We start from the raw sequence: 20,164 nt of genomic DNA on the forward strand, positions 1-20,164 counted from the left end.
ACAGCAATTTGCATGTGAATAAAATTGGAAGTTATATTTCCACCAACTGAAAAAATGTGACTCCTGATGATACAAAATTATTGATAACAGAAAATAAAAATGATCTAAGGACCATCGTCAGTGCACGAAGAATAATTCCTTGCGCTCATGTTAGTGAATAAACATGAGCAAAGATTTTCCAAAATGAAATGAAATGAAAACTCTATATGGCCTGAGGCAACATGTTGTGCAGGACTGTAGACAACCATAGAAAAAAACATATTTTAATTACATAGCAAAGAGTTAGTAATTAACATCATTAAAGGGAAATGCCACTTGATTTGTGATGCCACTCATACCAGTCAGGAACAATTTGAAACTAGAAAATAAGGGTTCAGTTCACAAAGATATCTTAGAAAAAACTTCTTCAATGGTATTTTTAGGAAAGTGGATATTAATCCAAAGTGTTCCACTATCTTTTTCTTATTTTGCTTATCGCAAAAACATGAAAAAAGGCAAATTATTGAGGTTACTGGGAGCAAAGTGGTAAAAAGTGTTCTTGGCACACTTACATATTTGAGTTTTGTGTAATGTTCTGAGTGTTTTGCACCACATTGTGTTGTATTTATTGTGCACTGTGTGATTCTTTACAGTGTTTGAAGCACTGTACTGCAAAGGCAATTTCCTCTTGAGGATAATAAAGTTGAACCAACCAAAGCTGAACTGAGATCAGCAAGTTTAAACCCCCATTACATCTGAGATCTATCTGACCTGGAGATGACACAAAGTTACAACTGGGAGGAAGTGTACATCTCTGATTTGTGACGATGGCCTTGATAGCTGCCATAAATAAATGAATGAATGAATGAATGAATGAATAAGAGGATATACAATTTCTACATTTGAGATGAGAATCTTAAATTAATGTTAACTTAGACATTTTTTTTTCTTTATAATTGGTTAGTTTGTTTCCTTTTTATTCTTACATTGATACATACATACCTGGCGAATAAAGCTGATTCTGATTCTGATATTGGCTTGAAGTCCTCAGGCACCATGTGTGACTTCAGGCCTACAGGTTTTGTTTTAACCCCTGGTTGCAGCGCTGTGTCATTTCCTGGTGAAATAAATCTTTGACTGTTTCTTAATGGGGTTTACACTTGTGATCTCAGTTCAGTTTTAGTTAGTTAGTACAAATTTATTGCACCCAAGAGGAAATTACCTTGAGTACAGTGCTTGCAACATTGTGAAGTAACAGTACACAATGTACAATAAATACAACACCATATAAAATAGTACGTAACTCTCAGGTACATTGCACAATACACATGGGATGGCGAGTTTTTTCTACGTCTTGGTTTGAGTTGCAACACGACTGAAATGGGAACATAATAAATGAAACAGTGATAAAGCGGTCCTGTCTACCAAGCTTGAGACTGAATCAACGGCTGACTGTCTCGTGTTCAGCTTTGTGTTGTGAGTCTAACAGGGTTTTAGTGAACACGGAAGGAGGCAGGAGTGGCACCTCTTGCTTGAGTCGCTCTCGTTTGAATGGGCGTGGTAAGTAGCTCCACGGCCCAGATGCGCATTTCCTAGTACAGCGACGGAATTTCTCATTGACATATATTCATTCTCTGCAGCCTTCCCCTAATATTAGCCACAAACAGCTCATGTCTAACTCTACTCTTAAACCCAATCTTAACCTAACCGTAATCCTAACATTAACCAATAAGCCAAAATAATCACCCAAAAATGTAAAACAATCCGTCGCTCTACTAGGAAACGCAAATATCGGTCCCCCTCTGTGTAAAACGTCATCATTCGAAGTTGCCACGAACACACAGAGACATGTCGAGGTTTGTCTGCACCCTACTTCTGTCTTTACTGCTTGATGTCCTCGTCGTTTTTGCAACGACAGATGACCTGAATGGCGAAGTCAAGATCGAGGTGCTGTTCATGCCTCAGGAGTGCACGCAGAAGAGCAAGAGGGGGGATCTGATGAACGTTCACTATGATGGCTACCTGGCCAAAGATGGTACCCAGTTCTACTGCAGGTAGGCTGAATGATAAATCAAATGTAGATATACACAAGACCCACGACCCTTGTGAGAATAAGCGGTTTGGACAATGGATGGATGGATATACACAAGAATAAGCATGCACCAAGCACTATCTGCTGCTCTTTGAAAGTGATTGATTGATTATTGATTGATTGTGCACTGAATTCTGCATTTATACTGTTTCAGCAGTCTGATCAGATGAGATGAACCCATAGAGTCACCTAAATGTTAGAAATAGTGGCTTTTTTTCCACAGGTCCATGCATGCCTGAATAAGCACTCTTATATTTTTTATGCCATGATGACACTGAAACTCCCACTGACTACACAGCTCAGACTGATGCTCTTCTTTTCAGTCGATCGGACAAAACAGGACATCCTCAGTGGTTTGTGCTGGGTGTTGGACAAGTCATCAAAGGCCTTGATATAGGCATGGCTGACATGTGTCCTGGAGAGAGACGAAAAATCACAGTCCCACCTGGCCTAGCGTTTGGAGAAAATGGCAAAGGTAAGTACTCTCAATTTGCTCTCTGAATTCTAGTCAAAGGTGCAGCCATTATGATACAAAGTTAATAAAGGGCTTATTAATTGCAGAACAGCGGATTGTCGGTTAAAATCATTGCAAAGCAAAAATTAAAGTTCAAATTGTAATGTTGGTTCTGTGGTGGAAAACTGCCTTCATGCTGTCTTGTTTTCTTTCCGCAGCACTTTAGTTGACAGGGCACGCCTTGCAGTGTACGGCTGTATGCTACTCCTCTCCACATGGCATGTCCTGTAAGCATGCAGAGGTTTCAAGGTCTCTACTTTTATTTCACTCTTCTTTGCATGCATTGCAACACTTTCAAACGACTTAACAGCTAATTTAACCTCAAGCCACCTGCTCAAGAAACCTGTTACTCTGACTTAATATTGCTGCTCGTGAATATGGAGATAATATAGTCCATGAGTGGTTTAGCTCAGCTTGGGATGCTGCATTCCAGGGTTTTGCTGGGCATGCATGCTTTTCCCCCCTTTTGCACCATTTTCACTTCACATTTTGACAGTATAACACTTTAAAGGCTGGGATCTGCTGAGTGCAGCCACACTGTCAGCCACTGGGCAGCTGCACCGGAGCATCTCTATTCTTGGTTTGTGGTCTTTCCCACTGACAAAGAACTAATTCATTAATTAAAGTTTAATATTCATTGTCTCCTAACAGACTATCACTTTGGACTCTGTTAAGTGTATTCCTTCCTCTTGCTCTTCTTGTATTTCTCATCTGGCCCCTACATTTTGCAGGATTTTCTTCTCAAAGGCATTATGCAGAATTGCCATTGAGTGATTTAAGTCAGGATCATTTAGACTCCGCTGACAAAAAAAATAAAAATTGAGTAAGCATTTAATTTGCTGGTTGAGTCTATTCTCAGATTATTTCACTGATAATGATGTTGTTCCATGTTTTTTTAAGTTGAGTCTAAAGTTTCTCACTTAAATCAGTTTGGCATTTTAGCATAGTGCACCTTTCAAGCCGTATAAATCACTGTTTTGGAAAAAGATTTGCAGTTATTACAGATGTCATTATACTGACATGTATTTATTCCTCAAACAGTAGTCTAGCTTCTTTTCCAATTTTTTTAAGAGTGTAAGTTCTCCTTAAGATTTGAAAATGTATAATAAGCTCACTGAAAACACATTGCATTCAACACTTGTACACATGCAGATGCTACCCTTAAGATTCAGTTTCGACCCTTTCCTGAAATGTTGAGAAAACAACTTAACAAAATAAGTAATGTTTGTGTTGATGTTGGTTTGGTAAGTCCACGCAGAGATATTTTGAATGATTTAAAAAAGAAAAAAGTTTCGAATTATCCAAACTGATTGTGGCCGTACCGATCTGAACAGACCCAGTCCCTCCCAATGCCACTGTCATCTTTGAGGTGGAGCTCTTCTCTGTATCGCGGGGCCCACGCAGCTTGGAGGCATTCAAGGAAATAGATGTGGATAAAGACAGACGTCTCACAAAGGCTGAGGTAACTGGTTTCCAGTGTTGATATGAGCAGTCATTATCACAAACTACACACTGACAGAAGGGGTTATTTTACAATAACGATAGGTCTGCTGATAGAATTTCTATACCTATAAAAATGTATTTTCCCCTGGTGGTTTGTATACACTTCAACATCATGGAAATCATAAGAAAAAAACATAAATGCACTGGATTACAAAGAGTGAAAATCACAAACTGAAAGTGACCTAATTAGCTGCCTCATACGGTGAATGTAGATTGTATTATCTCAGTTTTTGATTGTGCATGGAAGCTGTCAAGCTGTAAACCGGTTTACTTGCTATTCATTTTCCCTCCATGACAGTTTCCTTTTCATGGCACAACAAAACCAAGGACACATACATTTAGGGAGTAAAAAATCTGGCACAGTGTCTCACTTCTTGACTCCACACTGATATGTTAAAATCAAGTGGCTTATTATAGATAGATAGACATACTTTATTGATTCCTAATTGGAAAATTCTTGTGTTAATGCAGCAGGTTGTCCAGACATTGCACAGGAACAATTGGAGACTACACAAAATAAGAAATTAAAAAATATGTAAAAAAAAAAAATTAAACCCAACAAGTAGCAAAATAAATAAAGTGCATCAATATAAAGAATATCAGAAAAAAGAAAAACCTTTGCATACCCCATAAGAATCATAAAAAATTAAATTTACCAAAATATATCTACTGAATATCTATAGACCTCTCACCTTTGAATAGACAATATGTATAATGAAATATGTCTCCTATATATTTATATCTGAAAAAATATCTATAGGATAAAATATGTATATATATGAAATAGATGTATTCTCATAATGTACAATTTTAAGTTACATTTCTATGTGGCAGTCACTGATGCCTGGTACTGGGTGGCAGAGACAAATGTGTGTGTATATGTGTAATGTTATTCAAAATTATTCAGAAATTGAAATTAATTAACCAATCAGAGTCGAGCATAACAATCAAGTGGCTTATTATAGATAGATACAAATATTAAGAGCCCCTGTGAAGTGACTGACTTGTCTGTCTTCTGTTGTTAGTCACAAAAGCCAGAGGAGGGCCTTGTTATGCAGGAATATTATAGTATGAGCTTATTATTTCGACAACAGTTTGAGTAATGAGTGTCTCTTTGTTTTCAGGTGAAACAATACTTGAAAGCGGAGTTTGAAAAACGCGGGGAACCACGTGATGAGCCTGTCTACGAGAAGATTATGGCGGATATATTCCACAAGAACGACCATGATAAAGACGGGCTGATATCTCCAAAGGAGTATAATATTTATGAGCATGATGAGCTCTAGTCTCAGAGGGAGATAGGTGCCCTCTCTTTTTTGTAGTTTGTTTACTTAATTCAGTCAGAGAGCAAACCTGAAGAAGTGAAGAAAATAGGATTGAATCCACCCTTTGACACTCTGATGTTGTTGTATATCATCAGTTTATGATGTTCAAATATGTATTTTTTATTGATGTACCATCTTCCCTAAGATAGTGATTTCCTTTTCAACAGCCACCACAATTTAGTGGATTCTTCATAAATAGTGTTTTTAAACAGTGTTTTAGGGTGGATTTTCCCCATTAAGGAGCAGGGATGGAATGCACTATGGCTGAGTTTAAAGTCCTAACCAACGCACTCTCCCCATGGCACACAGGACATTTATTTTTAAAACTTTGAATTATAATGTTAAACCATGCAATGAAAAGCATCTTTTGCAACATCTGACCTGGTGTACTTGCAAGCAAATGCCACTACATTTTTAGCTTTCCAATTATTTTATACCTATGTCTTTTCAAAGTTTTGTCTGTCCATAAAGAATGAAATGGAAAGGTGGGGGGTATGACCTCCTTGATGACCGGCAATGTAATTTTGGATCTGTGCCGTTTTGCTGAAATAAGGAACTTTGTGCTCATTTGCTGGAAAGTCATCTAAAAATATGTTTGTTCCTGCAACAATGGGTTATTAAATGTTTCAGTGAATATGGGAGAAATGGGCTGACATGAAAAGGGGTGGTGTCATAATTTGTCTAAACACATTTAATTTTATTCCAAATACCCGATGACAACAATATCGGACCATAGTTTGCAGTGGAATTCAGTTTAAGTGTTCTTGAAACTTAACATAAGTCATAGGAATATATGGTGTCTGCGCAAGTGAATTATCACTTCACAGATAGTTATTATCTTAGAGAATTGATACCTTGCAGAATTATTATCTTACACTTATTGAATTATTGAGGATTTACTCTAGAAAATCAAAGCCTAGGGTGGAGAACACTTTAACAGCAGCGCCATTTTGATTTGACAACACATACTGCTGCTTTTTTTCTTATAATGATTCACACTGCAGACCTTAACCTTGACCTTTTGCAACAAATTACAAGAATTCTGCACAGGGGCAGGTTTAGTAAGGGTGAGGCCATTCCACAGTCAAAGTTGCAAGTGTGAAATGAGTGTTAGTCCCGGGCTAAAGAGGGTGTAAATCCAGGGCTACCATTGGTTTTAACCCAGACCTTAGTGTAATGTGAAAAGAGCTTATTTATGTTACTGCTTCTAATCATAATAACTGAGAGTTAATAAGCAGATTTTATTTTTGGCCCAGTATCTAATATAATGCAGGGGGGTTTCACAATTTTTCATGCTGGACCCCCAGGTTGACTGTAATATCCTAATAATTCCCTTTGAATATAATCATAGAGAAACTGTTTCCAGTATAGCTGCAATTACTACAATTGATTGTAGTAAAACGGTAGGCTAAACGTCAGGTTTTGGTGTATATAAACTGAGGTTTTGTCACATTTCTTAAAAGCCACTGGGAAACTTGACTCGTGACTAAATACCGGTGGGATACAGGAGTCTGGACCAACTGGCGCAATTAGCCTGATGCTGTCAAAAAGCGCACAGGCGATGACAGACACTATTGCAATCCAATAGCCTACTCAAGAGCATCATCCACCGTCTCTCTGGACAGGCGCGTCACCAAATTTGCACCAATAGCAGCGACAGGGGGCGTGTCTGTGCGGCTCTATTTATTCCAGGACGCCTGTTTCCGTGACTCATTGCCTTTGAGACAGACAGCGAAGTCGGATTAATTCATTATTACTGTAAAACGTCGCTACCGGACCTTTTTTTGGAATTAAGATTTCCCTCTTAATTGCTTGACAGGATTGAAATGTTACAATTTAGGTTTTCCACAGTGCTTAAGGAGTTGTTGCAAACCAATCTCAAGCGTCCCTTGACCGGTTCAAGACATAAAACGTGGTTACCAATCCATTACTGCTTCGGCACCACCTCCTTTGATGCCAGATCTGTGTCTAAACTGAAGGTCCTTCATGCCGGAGTACACCGCCCTATGCTATGCAGCTCCCGGGCTTACTGCACTAAAACTGAGGGCGCCGTACAGCTGGACGAGCCAGTGAAGAAGGATGCCAGCGGAGATGGACCAGCCGGCGACAAGTAGGTTTCTGTTTTCTGGCGCGGTGAATAAACTATGTGGCTCATGTATGCGGTTTGGCTCTTATGGCCGTCTATGAGTCATCAGGCACGCAGGCGCAAGCGGTATTTAGGCTATGCGGCTGCCTTGCCGAGCCAATACAGTATTATTAACCGTTAGAGACGCAATAACTAGCATATTATTTAAACAAATAAACTATGTATTCCTTATGAGCATATGTAGTAGCTGATACATGGTCTTATAGATGCTTCGGCCAAAGTAAAGGTTATAGTAACGCTATGTAACCAGCGTTACGTGAGTTTTTTCACAGCGGGTGTCACCACCGGTGGCAGTGCCAGGTAAATTTAGTCCTACCGTGAAGGCGGTAAGCTGTCTAGACTGGACTCAATTAGCCCTTGAGTGGCCTTGAACCGGCAGCATGTAGGCTATCTGCTCCTCTGCAGATAACCGGCAACAGTGCGCCAGAGAAACAAGAGGCCTCGGCCTGTTATCAGAGATGGGGAAGACACCCAAACTCCTCTTACAGAGTGGGCTTTACCAACCCTTATTATGTATATACTGCCATAAGTATGCCAGTGCACATGAGCTGTGTGAATGTTTTGTAAAGAATATAACAGTTGTGTGTGGTGGTTTTGATGACTACAGGAAATAGTAGTTGGTTTACTCATCCACCTGCCTGTTGTCATTAGACAGACGTGTGGGTTTCACTATTCATGTGAACAGGCCTATAGTTTCTCGGGGTTTCTACTCCGACCTCCCACTCAGTGACTCACACTGAGCACGCACTGGGTTAAGTCTAGCCGTCCAGCAAGTTAGTCCACATGGCTGACCTCACAGCAGGAGAGTAGCATAACTTTGAAGGTGGTGAACAAAACAAATAAGCAAAATCCTCCTTTTCCTTTCTAGTTTTTTTGTTCAAATTGCATCAGTATAATTTGTCCATATCTGCTACTTGTAGCTCTGTATATCTCTCTGTCACAAACGGGTCCAGTAGGAGTCCGTTTCTGTCCCCCATTGTTCAGTCTACACAAATGTATCCCATAGGGCTAATTATTGGACCTCAAGACAATTATGTGTACCTTTTTTTCAGAGCCAAAAAGGTATATATATGTTTCCAAGCAGTAAAATATTTACCGGATGATATGGTACAATGTCAGGAGACAGCGTTTGTTAAGCCAAATACAATGAATTAATTAGTAATGAATAAAAAATAAATACCTAAATAAATTAGGCAACTTAAGGTAGACTTTAACTTGTAGGCAGTGGTTGAGTAGCCTTGAAATGAAATAGGTTTTGTAGATTTGTGGATATGGAAAATAGGAAACACAATTATCCAGTCAATATTGTAGTTATAATACAGGAACAGGACTGGTCTCTATAAGGTACAAACCACAAGGGACAAACAAGATCCCAGTGTCATGGTTACAAAAGCTGCACCTTAGAGGGTGCAAGCCGCTGCACCCCTAAAGGTGCAATTTATGTCCTGTTTGTGTTTGTCTCTCTACTTTTAACTGTGAAGCACCTTGTACTTAACAACACCAATCAACTTTATTACTAGGCAAAATTTAATTGTCAAAAACATACAGCATCACACAGAATGTAAAGATTTTTTGGATGAGAATGTGAAGTTTATCAAGCCGCAGTGATTATAGTTCAGTCTCAGCGCTGTGTGACAGCTACCACTTTTTTGTAGGCCACATTATTTGCTAAAGGAGTTACTGGTCCTGACTGCAGTATGGACTTTTTTTTATTTTAAATTTACAGTCATGCTTGACTATATATCAGTAATTATAGTGTAATTGCATTTTGCAGAATTTAGTGACAGCAGAATAAATACATGTGCAAATAGACAACAGTAATGTCAGAAGAATAAAATAATACTGAATTGACTAAATGTTTCAAAATACAATTTCAAAATATACAGGCATTTCTGCAGTTTAAGAGACTCCCAGTTATATGTAGTTTTTGTAAGAAATAATTGAAGGCATGTGGAATTATAAATTTGGGTGTCTCTTTGCCGTCTTTTCGCTGGATTTACAGTGGAACCCTTGAATCCAGCTCAGTTTTGTTGGCAGCATCCAGGCCCTCAAATTGCTCAGTATAATCTGGCAATGCAAGAAATTTTCGTTGGTTTTGGAAAATGCTCCTGTTTTTTTGCTGTTGTTGGATCACTGTCCACACTGAGAACCTTTATAGGTCATTCCACATTGCTCGGGTTAACACGCATTTCAAGCAGCCAGCTGGCTCTCTTGCAGTGCCTGTGTTCCACATGCTTCCTTGCACAGCTGATTGATTTTTTTATGGTGCTGGCAGTGCAGTCAAGATAACTTGGAAATTCTGACCTCAGAGCGAGGTTACACAAGGACACGACTGTGCCTCTCAAAACATGAATTTGTGTATTTATATTGCACTGCAAATGTAAAGGTTGCATTCTTAAAACACCCTCTCATGGCCACAGTGCTCCTCGGGTCAGTAGGTTTACGTTTCTGTGAATGCTGCTTCTGTCTAATGCTGCTGCTTAGCTGACAGCACATCACATAACTGTGGGCCCTGAATGATTGCAACGCAGGGGCCTTTGTGCCTTGCAGTACAGAGTGACAAGGGAATGTAGGCTCTCCTGGCTAGAGGGATAAACAAGGAGAACATCCTCATCATGTCTGAACTGGACTGCAGCACAGTGAGGGTTTACATGTTCAGATACTCATGGCAACATTGTCCTTGCCTCAGCTTGGAAGCGTTCTCCTCCTTGTTTGCAGTAATAGTACAATGATTCCTGCTTTACAGGTGTGCATGATGATGTTGTCAGAGCATTGATGGTGTTTCAAACAAAATGCAATCTTATTAACTACGAAAGATCATTTGATGTATGAGCCATTCTGCGCATTGAGTCGCAATCAAGGTGCCTCTAGGGAAGAATCACTGGAGTCCCCACTCCATACAACAGAGAGTAAATCCAGTGCCAGTCAAGATCGCAGTTACTTTAATAACACTACGCATTTGTACGAACCGATCTGGCCCTGAGCCATCTATGCTAAGACATGTGGCTTATCGGTTACAGCTTAGGTGTGTGCAGGTGGAAAGGATTAAACTGCTGTCAAAAAGCAGACGAATGGCTTGTCATTAACTGCACGTGATACTGTGACACATCCAAAACTGAGCAAGACGAAACCTGTCGTAGTCTGACTTACTTGCTACCGCAATTGTGTATGAAACAGATTGACGCCAGTTTTTAGTCACCGGTGTCACTGTGACCTTGCCAAGGACGCTGCCATACTAGAATTTTAAGCTGCTCATTTGAGTGATGGGGGTTGTGTGCTTTGCTCAGAGATATATCAAGAATGAGCACTTGATGGAAAGTACAGCATCTGTGATATTCTCATCATCCAGCCCTCAATCTAAATATCAAAACATTTATGAGGATAAGTATACGAGGATGTTGAGACTAACATTCAAAGTGAGCACATAGGGTGCTCTAGTTAGGCCTGGGGGATAGAGACAAATTAAGTTATTGCATTATTTTTGATTGACTACCTCAATATTGATATTGTGACAGTATTGTAGGGATGACTGTATATCACTATATACTTTAGTGGCTTCATGAGATATACTGATGCTAAAGAGACTTTTGATGAACAATCAGGAATGTTGATATGATGATCGGTTAAAACAGTCTAATTAGTTCAGAAGATCGCATCCTTTTATTGTAATGCAGCTTTAAAACCCAGAAAGCACTTATGTCATATTGTGATGCCAGACGATATCTAGTGTCATATAACAGTACTGATATCTTTACAGCACATTACCCAGCCCTAGATACAATTCCACAGACATGTAACGTCCTCAGACAAAGCAGGCAGAGAGATTCTCAGATCAGCACCCACTCTTTACCTCGTATCCAGGAAACCGCAAAGTGTTGAGCTCTCACTGGTGAGCAGTCACTCAGTAGCAAATGGAGATTGAGAAATCTCCCTCAAATGGGACTGAGCCATCTGCCTCTTGAGGGGACAGGGGATTTTCTGGTCCCGCAAATGTGCAGGATGATGGAGCCATGGCCTGTTAGTGCAGCCTCTATGGAGCACATACAGGGCAAATTAAGAACCCTTGATCAACCCCTCTTCGCCATCAGGCCCTATACATTGTGTTATAGCAGTAATTGTTCACACCACATGCATATTGCACACCAAAACAAACCTTGTGGACCTTTATTTATGTTGAAAGCTCTGTCAGACAATGAATCAAACCCATTTTTTCCAGTGAACAATATGGGCTGAATATGTTTGAGGAGCTAAACACTTTGCGACTTCACTGTAAGGTTTTAATTTGGCTTCAGTTTTTAAGTAAGAGAGTGCAATGCCACTAGCTGTTTTCCCTACTAATTTACCATATCCTTAATTCACCCTCCTCTTCTAGACATTTCAGAGCAAGACACAAAATTAACCCCACCCTGCAGGCACAAACCAAGCAATATTTGGCACTGATTTCCTTGTGACTCCGTGGGAAGCACTCCTCTTTTTTGTTGACTATTTGTCCACTGGATGGAAGGGCAATTTTTGTGACAGATGTGTGGGTCGATACCACTCCCTCTGGATTAGGCATGCCTGACAGACAGCATTTTAGGGGAGTTAATGTGAGAATCTGAGTGTGTTTGCACTTGCATGGACATTGTTACCTTGGCTGTGTCTGGAGTGTTTACCCTCTGGAAAGAAGAAGATCTGGTAGAACAAGCTGGGGGGTGAGGTGTGTTTGCGGGCGGTGGGGCATAGGAGGTGGGGGCGTAAGGGACGGAGAAGGTGCAGACTGAACGCTGGAATTAGAAATGCTGACGTGGCCGATATGCAGCCTGGCTACATCCTCAGGGAATTGCATCAGAAACTCTAATTCTGGAAAGGATTGCATCAGTTTTATGGATTTGCTTCTTGAAATAAACCAGGGCTTTTATGGAAGCTCACTTGAACATTAAAGCCCAGCCGCTAACGTGCAAATACCAGAGAATTTCCTGGGTTGCCAAAGTGAACAGTTTTCGACCAGTTTGCCCTTGTAGTATTTTGGATCCTCCTCTGGTCTGAGCCGGGCTTGTCCGACTACAGGCTACGCTGCTGTGTCATGACCGGCGTGTGAACAGGCCAGGATGTTGGCTTTATTAATCCATGAGCCACAGAGTCCTGGGCAGGGCTAATGACGGGAGCATTTCAGGAATTCAGGCCTGGTCTGAGCCTGGACACTAACTGCCGCCAGTATGTACGTGTGAGTCAACAGGCAGTAGGGGAGGGTAGTGTTTACGTGGTCAAAGTACTGGAGATCCCAGCATTAAGGCTTCCTGTAATGAAGATGGCATGTTAGGATACTTTTTGTGTGTGACGTGACTAGATTGACTTCTCTATGGTTCATTTAACCAATAGTTAACTGTAGTTTTCAGGTGGAACTGGATGGAAATTTCAAGTTGATCCACACTTATGGTTGGACCTGACTCTACAGTTTTGAGAGACTACTTGCAAACACAAAGCATGCATTCAGGATCAAGGCCACAGTTATGTGTTCATATGGCAGTGATGTTAGTGACGGCTGGCTTCTCTGCAAAGTGAGCTGAATCAATCACAGTTGCAACAGAGTGAAATTCTCAAATTTTCCTGTTCACTCATACATCGTCTTCATTACGTGACATCCACGCCACACTACTTCATGGTGCAAGAACAAAATGTACATTTTTGTACAGCAGTTCAGGTATATGGGGACAGCGGCTTAGTTGCTGCTTCGGACTGAACAATCTGTTGAATTGGTCAAAAGACAGTGCAAATGCAAATGACTTGTTCTCCTTGACTTGTTCTGTGGATCAACAGCCCACTTATTAACCAAAATGGTGATTGACTCCCAAACAACCTTTTTTTTTCACAAATGAAAACCTTAGTCGCTTAATTTGAAGTTGAATTGAAGCACTACTGAGGCCCCTGTATAATTTCTTTCTCTTTTCTTTCTCTTTATATATATACAAAAAACTCTTCATATATATATATATATATATATATATATATATATTAATAAGAGTTTTTTTGTTCTGTGTTACATCCACAACACAGAATGTCTCAGAATTCACGTGTATCAAGACTGTATCCATTTTTGTGTATTACTGCTCTAAAGCTGCTCTGGATAATAAAAACATGTCGCCCGACTTTTCTTTTTCTCCAAAATGCCAGACCTCATGTGCGGTTTATTCTTAGGGTGGATCTTTGACTTCACACACTCATTAATACAAAAACTGCAGTTAACTCTGAACAGTTTATACGAGTGATTACTTCTGAATTTGACTGGTGTTTAAAAAAACTGGCTCCAGTGGTAGAAATGAATCATGAGATGACTGTAGTAACTCAGAGGCTTTGTTGGAATTGATGGAAGAAAGTTTGCCTAGATCTCTTAGGAGTTACTAAATTGATTCCATGCCAGGCATTGCATCCTACATATTAGTGCATTAGCACCTGAATCTTCATCTTGCTACACCCTCTACATCCAAACATTATTTTACCACTGTTAGTTTGTAACTTTGAAAGCATGCTTTTCTGCATGAACTCATGCCATTTTAATTTCAGAGTCGCTAAGATTGACTTGTGTAAGTAGTAGTGGAGAGCCTCTCAGTTTCAGGCCAGTTTGTGACTAGCGGCTGCCAGGAATTTAGGCCAGAGTGCAAATCAGAGTTTCCTGTTTAACAGTAGAAAGCGAAATGATAATCACATATGTGTATGCAGACCTTTGCATGTTACTTTGTTGGTCTCGTCTAACTGTGTGTTAATGTCTCTTTGGCATGTTTCCTTCTGTCAATCATTCTGCCTGCGTTACATGTTTGATGTGTAAGTATACCACTCATTTTACATTCGCTGTTAATGATAAACATTAATATAGTGGGATAGTAGCTGTTATGCTAGTGCTTTGACCACCCTGCATGTTCTCCCCATACATTTCCTCCCTTTCCTTTCTCTGACTCATAGCTTGGATCATTTGCAAGCTTTATATTCCCTGTACTGTGCTGAAATAAAGGTTTATAGTGTTCTTGGAACAAAAAAAAAGTTTTTCCTGAGAGTAGTTTAGAATGCAGAAAAGTTTGTGTGCTTTGGATGAGGTTTATGCCTTGTTGTGGCATAAGACCAATACTATTTGTGCCATAACAGGAATATGCAAACACACACATGGCCTAGCCTGTTTGCTAACAGCCACACTCTGAATGACAACATTTCTAATATGTGCCATGGAAATCCCTCTCTAATGTGATAAGACTTTATCAGCGGCTACCTGATAAGCTCTTTGTTTGCTCTGGTAATGCACACAAATAGTGAAGGGACTTGTAGCTCATGCTAAGCGAGCAATCCTGCCACACATATGAACCAGTGCCTCCAGTAGCATAATAATAATGAGCAAAATAATAATGCATTCTTGGCTGAAGTAGTTTCCTCTTGTATTTTTGACTCCCACAGTGAAGATAAGCCATGTGACTTGCAGCAGAGACACTGTTAATTCTTTTTTTTTTTTTTCATAAACGTAGTTAAATTACAACGTTTGATTCCTTACTCTGAAGTCATTTAGATTTTTGTTATTGTGTGATGCAGCCCGATCTTGTAACATGAAACTTAAATGCATTATTACCACTCAAAGTATCTCCCACCAACAGCAAGACACTTTTAATACTGATTCATTCTTTTGGAATTTCAGCACTGACAAAAGTGCTGCTTATCTAACGCGTGTGTGTTTGTGTGTCTCTGTGTGTACACGTGTATGTCTGCACCTGCTGACCCAGGAGAAGAAATGCAGGCATTCTTCCCAGTCTGGAAGATCTGCTTTTCTACACAATTGCAGAAGGCCAAGAGAAGATTCCTGCCCACAAGTTCATCACAGTAAGTTGTGTAAACTGAACTCAGATCACAGTTCACAGTAAAAGACCAGCACTTTATCACACTTGACTCTGAACAAACTAGATTTCATATTTCAGATGGGATCCCAGTTGAGCTGAATGAACAGAGTCACAGACTGTGTGTGTTAGTCTTTGAGTAGTTTTTTCCAGTGATGATCACAGTTATTCCTCTTTTAGGCACTTAAAACCACTGGGCTGCGTACCGGAGATCCCCGCCTGAAGGAATGCATGGAAACTCTGAAAGAAACCCTGAAAAACACAGCCGATGGAGTTACGCTGGACAAGCACCTGTTCAAGAAGTAAGTCTTGTTATGCCGTTTACCCTGTACCACATATCTCTGATTTTTTTTTATTCCTTTTTTCTTGTTGTCCAAAAAGTTTTACCACCAAAATTTGCTTAAATGATTGTGTAAAATCCAACTGAACAGAAAAAAATCAAAGCAGGTGGGAGGTTTTCACTTCAGCATCATGAAAGGTCTTGTTCATGTGGAGTTTCCACTTTCAACACAGGGATGTCCTTTGGTCATGTGAGTTGACCAGTAAGCCCTCCATTCTTAAATGCAGCATGAATATGGCCCATCACGGTTTCATTTCCTCATTCCCTGACACGTGACTCTGACCCCAAAAGACTGAGTCACACAGTCCAGCTGGTCGAATAATTCTTGATTTATGCTGCCTGTCCTCATTGTCCAGTCTATGTATAGCCTTTGGAAGAGGGTCTCAGACTGGTAAAAGGTCAAGATAATTACACAAGCTTTGTAAATTCACTGGCAGACTTTCAGGCTACAGGGTCTCTCACTGCTCTCTGTATAGCAATAATCCATCTGAATTATTCAGATAAAATGAACATGTTTTGGCTCAAAGTCGAGGCAGGCTACTGAAAACCTTAAGAGTTAAGGTCAGCCTGGAGGTACTTAAACATTTGTGTTATAGATCTGGACCCCCTTTTGTGCACTTTAGATCTTGGATCATCATTTTTTTTAAAGTTTCTTTTAAGTTTGTTTTAAGAGGTGTTTCATTTAGAATGTCCAGCAACTCATTTTTTCAGGCACCCTGTTTCATTATACAGCATTCAAATGGTGTTTTTCCGCTGAACTGTATACACCAGAGCCATGTTGTTGTGGTGTTGCAAAATGGCTTCAGTGATTTATTGATTGACAGTTACTAGCATTAGATCAGAGTCCCAGCCAATAATTTGGCAGTCAAGGGTGTGTTCTCACTAAGCGTGTTTGAACAGACAATTTCATTATACTTATCTTAAGCTACTAGATAAGGAATTGGAATTGCATTTATTGTGACTTCCATTCTGCTGCCAAAATGTCAAATATCATCAGATGACACATTATTTAAAAAAAAGTCATGATTTGCCTGTATTTGGGTAAAGTGAAGCTAAATAAACTTAGAATGCAGGAATGTTTTTTTTTTTTTTTTCAATATAGTTTGGACCAAAGAAAGCAAATTGCAGATGTGACTGCAGTCATAGTCTGACCCCTTTCGCATCCTCTTAGCCCCGAGCTAAGATTGTCATGAGTCTGAGGCTAAGAGAAGCATTTTCAAACACTGTAAAGCAGGTCAGTCTAGGATTTAGCCTGCAGCTCGCAGGCCCTGGTCAGGAGCAGGGTCGGCCCTGACTTCAAGGCATCCCCAGAAACACAGGACTACAGTGTTGCAGACTGGAAAACCTAAAACACAGTATTTAGCATGGTATGTCTTGTGTTTGTCCATCAGGTGTGTCCAGAGCAACATTGTCCTGCTGACTCAGGCCTTCCGCAAGAAATTCGTCATCCCAGACTTCCAGTCCTTCACATCCCACATTGATGAGCTGTACGAGAGTGCCAAAAATCTGTCTGGGGGACAGGTGCGTTGTCATACCCAAGTGCAGCAATTATTTATGATCATTATTTGCACCATATAGATTTTTCAGCCATATCTGCTATCTATGAATTGCTAGATTGATTATAAGTCTTTCTTAAAATCAACCTGTTAAAAATTTGACAGTTCATTTTAATCTTTATAATTTAATTTTTGAAGTGATAATGGAAGTTGACACTTGCCTACCCTGGAACTCTGTCACTAGATTCTTAATTCAGGTTTTCCATCGACTTTACGTTTTTCCTGCTGGTGTCCACACATCCAACAGTAACAGTGTTTTTCCAATGGAAAAAGGTCATCTAGACTTCAAATTTGCCTGCAGTGTATATTCCATTGTGGTAAAGCCTTAATGTTTTTTTTCCCCAGTTTCTGGCTGATCATTAATTTATTGTGCCCAAGTTGAGTATTTTCATACCAGCGTACACATGACCTTACACTCTGATTGCTATCACTGAACCAGCAACGTTATGCTCTAATTGCTATGAGTCACCTGACCGCCACAGGGAGTATGCCCTGTTAAATAAAACAAGCCACGTCACCATGCAAATCTTCTTTGTAAAAAGGCATGTCACATCCATGCCTTTTTACAAAGAATTGTCTTTGTTCACCAGGCCGGCAGTTATTTCAGACTAGGTTTTACTCCCTAAGTGTACATATTGATCATGAAAAATGCAAATTTACAGCTCCTTACATACAGCATGAATCGGGAGATGATTTGGGAAATGTAAACTAGATGTTGACAGCAGCGTGTTGAATAAACACTGTAAAGAACACACTGAAGAAGATGAGGCCAAAGTAGGAGCACCAAAAAAGGAAATTAGAACACTAGTTGACAGATTAACTCCTTTGATGATCTCTCACAGTGTAAAGGGTATCCAACTCTTCAGTCACAACAACCTCAGTGGAGGATTTAACCTTTGTCAGCAGTGTTATTGTGTCGTGTCACTGCTGTTAACTTCTCATTGAAACACGAGCCTCAACAGACGTCAGCAGCGTAAGGTGATCCGCCGCGATGTCTGCACAATTTCAGCTACTGTATCTTCCTCTCTCCTCAGGTTGCTGACTACATTCCACAGCTTGCCAAATTCAGCCCTGACCTGTGGGCCGTCTCTCTGTGTACAGTTGATGGACAAAGGTAAGGCAGAGGCATGAGCAGGATCAAGAATTAAAGCAACACTGTGCTTTTCGCTTTTTACTTGTGGTCTTTGAGTCTCCCTCACCCAGCAGTTTTCACATTATTTGAACAACGCCTGTGTTTCAGCTGTCTTTTTGTTCATACTTCTTGAATTCTGTGGTCAATTTTAAATGTTGCATGACAAATGATCTTGCAACATTGTTTCTGGGTGCAATATTTCCTAGAATGGACTTCAAACAAAGCGAGTGTGAGGAAAAGCTTATCTGCAATGTGTTTGTGGTGTAACTGAATGATGTCAGCAGTTGTTTGGCTCGGGCTTTGCCCACTTAATGCGTGACGGTAAAATTCCAGCATGTGAATATGTGTCATGTTTGTTTAACGGAGGAAGTCATAAAGATAACAATGGGACTGAATGGATGAGGTGTTTTTGTTATCATGCCGCAGTGCCCTTTTGCCCTCTCTGTCCTTATAGCGTTGTGTGAATGGGCATTCATATCTTAGCCTGAAGTCATATGAAACAAAAGACTTTCTCCTTCATATCCGTGCAGCTCTGTACATTACATTTCCTCGCTTCGCTTACATTTCATCGCCACCTCTGTTGTACAACTCTCCTCTTTTGATTTCTCCAGACACACAGTCGGAGACAGCAAGGTCCCCTTCTGTCTGCAGTCCTGTGTCAAGCCCCTGAAGTACGCCATCGCTGTTCATGACCACGGCACAGAGTATGTGCACAGTTTTATCGGGAAGGAGCCCAGTGGCCTGCGCTTCAACAAGCTTTTCCTGGATGAGGATGGTGAGTTTCTCAGGGGCTTTCCCCTTACTGTTTGAATGGTTGAGAAAGGTTAAAAGAACAACTTCACCATAAAAATAGAGGAATTCTCCCACACTCACAAATCCCCCCCAGTTTGGTCACAAGCAGAACTGTTTTTTTTTTTAAAAAGGAAAAAGGCTTGGAGGTCATGTGGGTATTTGGAATCGCCTCAAGAGCCCAGCGAGCTTGAATGGTTATAAAGCCCTGCATTTTAGTATACTTGGATGGAGAATGAATTTCAGAATGCTCTAAAATGGATTCCTTTGTTTGTGAAGAACTCATCAATATAGACTTGCCCTCCTGGTGACACTGTTGCTATGGAGACATGCTGCAAGTTTTATAAATGAAAGAATCCTGTGTCACACCACCAGCAGAGCCATATCAAACAAATCTTTCCTATCTTTGTGGAAATTCACGTAAATTTTGTTTGTGGTATTGAGACAAAAAATATTACACGGTTATAGCAATTATGGAATGTTTTATTCAGTACATATAATTTACTGAAGAGAACTTGACGTTTTGGCAGCAGGTTGTTCTGCTTTGTTGGATTCAGCAAAATAAAGGCAGTTCAGTGTGTTGAGTTGTTGGGGCCCTGTCACACAAGACTCCTTTTGAAGGCTAGGTCACCGTAACTTTCTGGCCACCTTGCTCAGGGTCTCCATAGATTCAAACAAGTGCAAGTGCTGGTTATCATGAAGGTAAATATGATGATAGTTGAAGGTTGTGGCCAGTTAGAGGAAACCCCCAGGTCACTGCCCCAGTGCTTGAGGTGGCTGTCTTGTTGCCATATCCTGTGTGGGCGTTTTTCCTGTCTTCTGCCAGGATGGCTCTCTCGCTTTTGGACCTGTTGTTGTGTAAGGGGATCACACGCTGGTGAAGACACATAGGTGATGTAACAGCAGCACTTGGCCAGCCCGCGTCCATAAGCCGA

General features: G+C 40.4%; 2 protein-coding genes across 6 annotated transcripts in view; both read left to right on the forward strand.

Moving 5' to 3' along the window:
* The first annotated feature begins 1,820 nt into the window (after positions 1–1,820).
* fkbp7 (FKBP prolyl isomerase 7) lies at positions 1,821–5,462 on the forward strand. Its single transcript, XM_030080937.1, has 4 exons — positions 1,821–2,033; positions 2,395–2,546; positions 3,920–4,047; positions 5,213–5,462. Exons 1-4 carry the CDS (start codon positions 1,828–1,830, stop codon positions 5,372–5,374), a joined length of 648 nt encoding a protein of 215 aa, XP_029936797.1. The 5' UTR covers positions 1,821–1,827; the 3' UTR covers positions 5,375–5,462.
* Positions 5,463–7,141: 1,679 nt separating this feature from the next.
* Positions 7,142–20,164, forward strand: part of glsb (glutaminase b) — a 44,502-nt gene continuing 31,479 nt past the window's right edge. For 2 of the 5 annotated variants that reach the window (XM_030080688.1, XM_030080689.1), the window contains exons 1-6: positions 7,142–7,523; positions 15,302–15,398; positions 15,593–15,714; positions 17,144–17,273; positions 18,343–18,422; positions 19,052–19,215. In XM_030080688.1, coding sequence (XP_029936548.1) covers positions 7,240–7,523; positions 15,302–15,398; positions 15,593–15,714; positions 17,144–17,273; positions 18,343–18,422; positions 19,052–19,215 — 877 coding nt within the window. In that variant the 5' untranslated portion in view covers positions 7,142–7,239. The remainder of the gene's footprint in view (positions 7,524–15,301; positions 15,399–15,592; positions 15,715–17,143; positions 17,274–18,342; positions 18,423–19,051; positions 19,216–20,164) is intronic. The other 3 variants (XR_003930279.1, XM_030080686.1, XM_030080687.1) reach the window with 2 other exon arrangements.

This window comes from Myripristis murdjan, chromosome 21 (genome assembly GCF_902150065.1).
Source record: "Myripristis murdjan chromosome 21, fMyrMur1.1, whole genome shotgun sequence".
NCBI classification, from domain to species: Eukaryota; Metazoa; Chordata; class Actinopteri; order Holocentriformes; family Holocentridae; genus Myripristis; species Myripristis murdjan.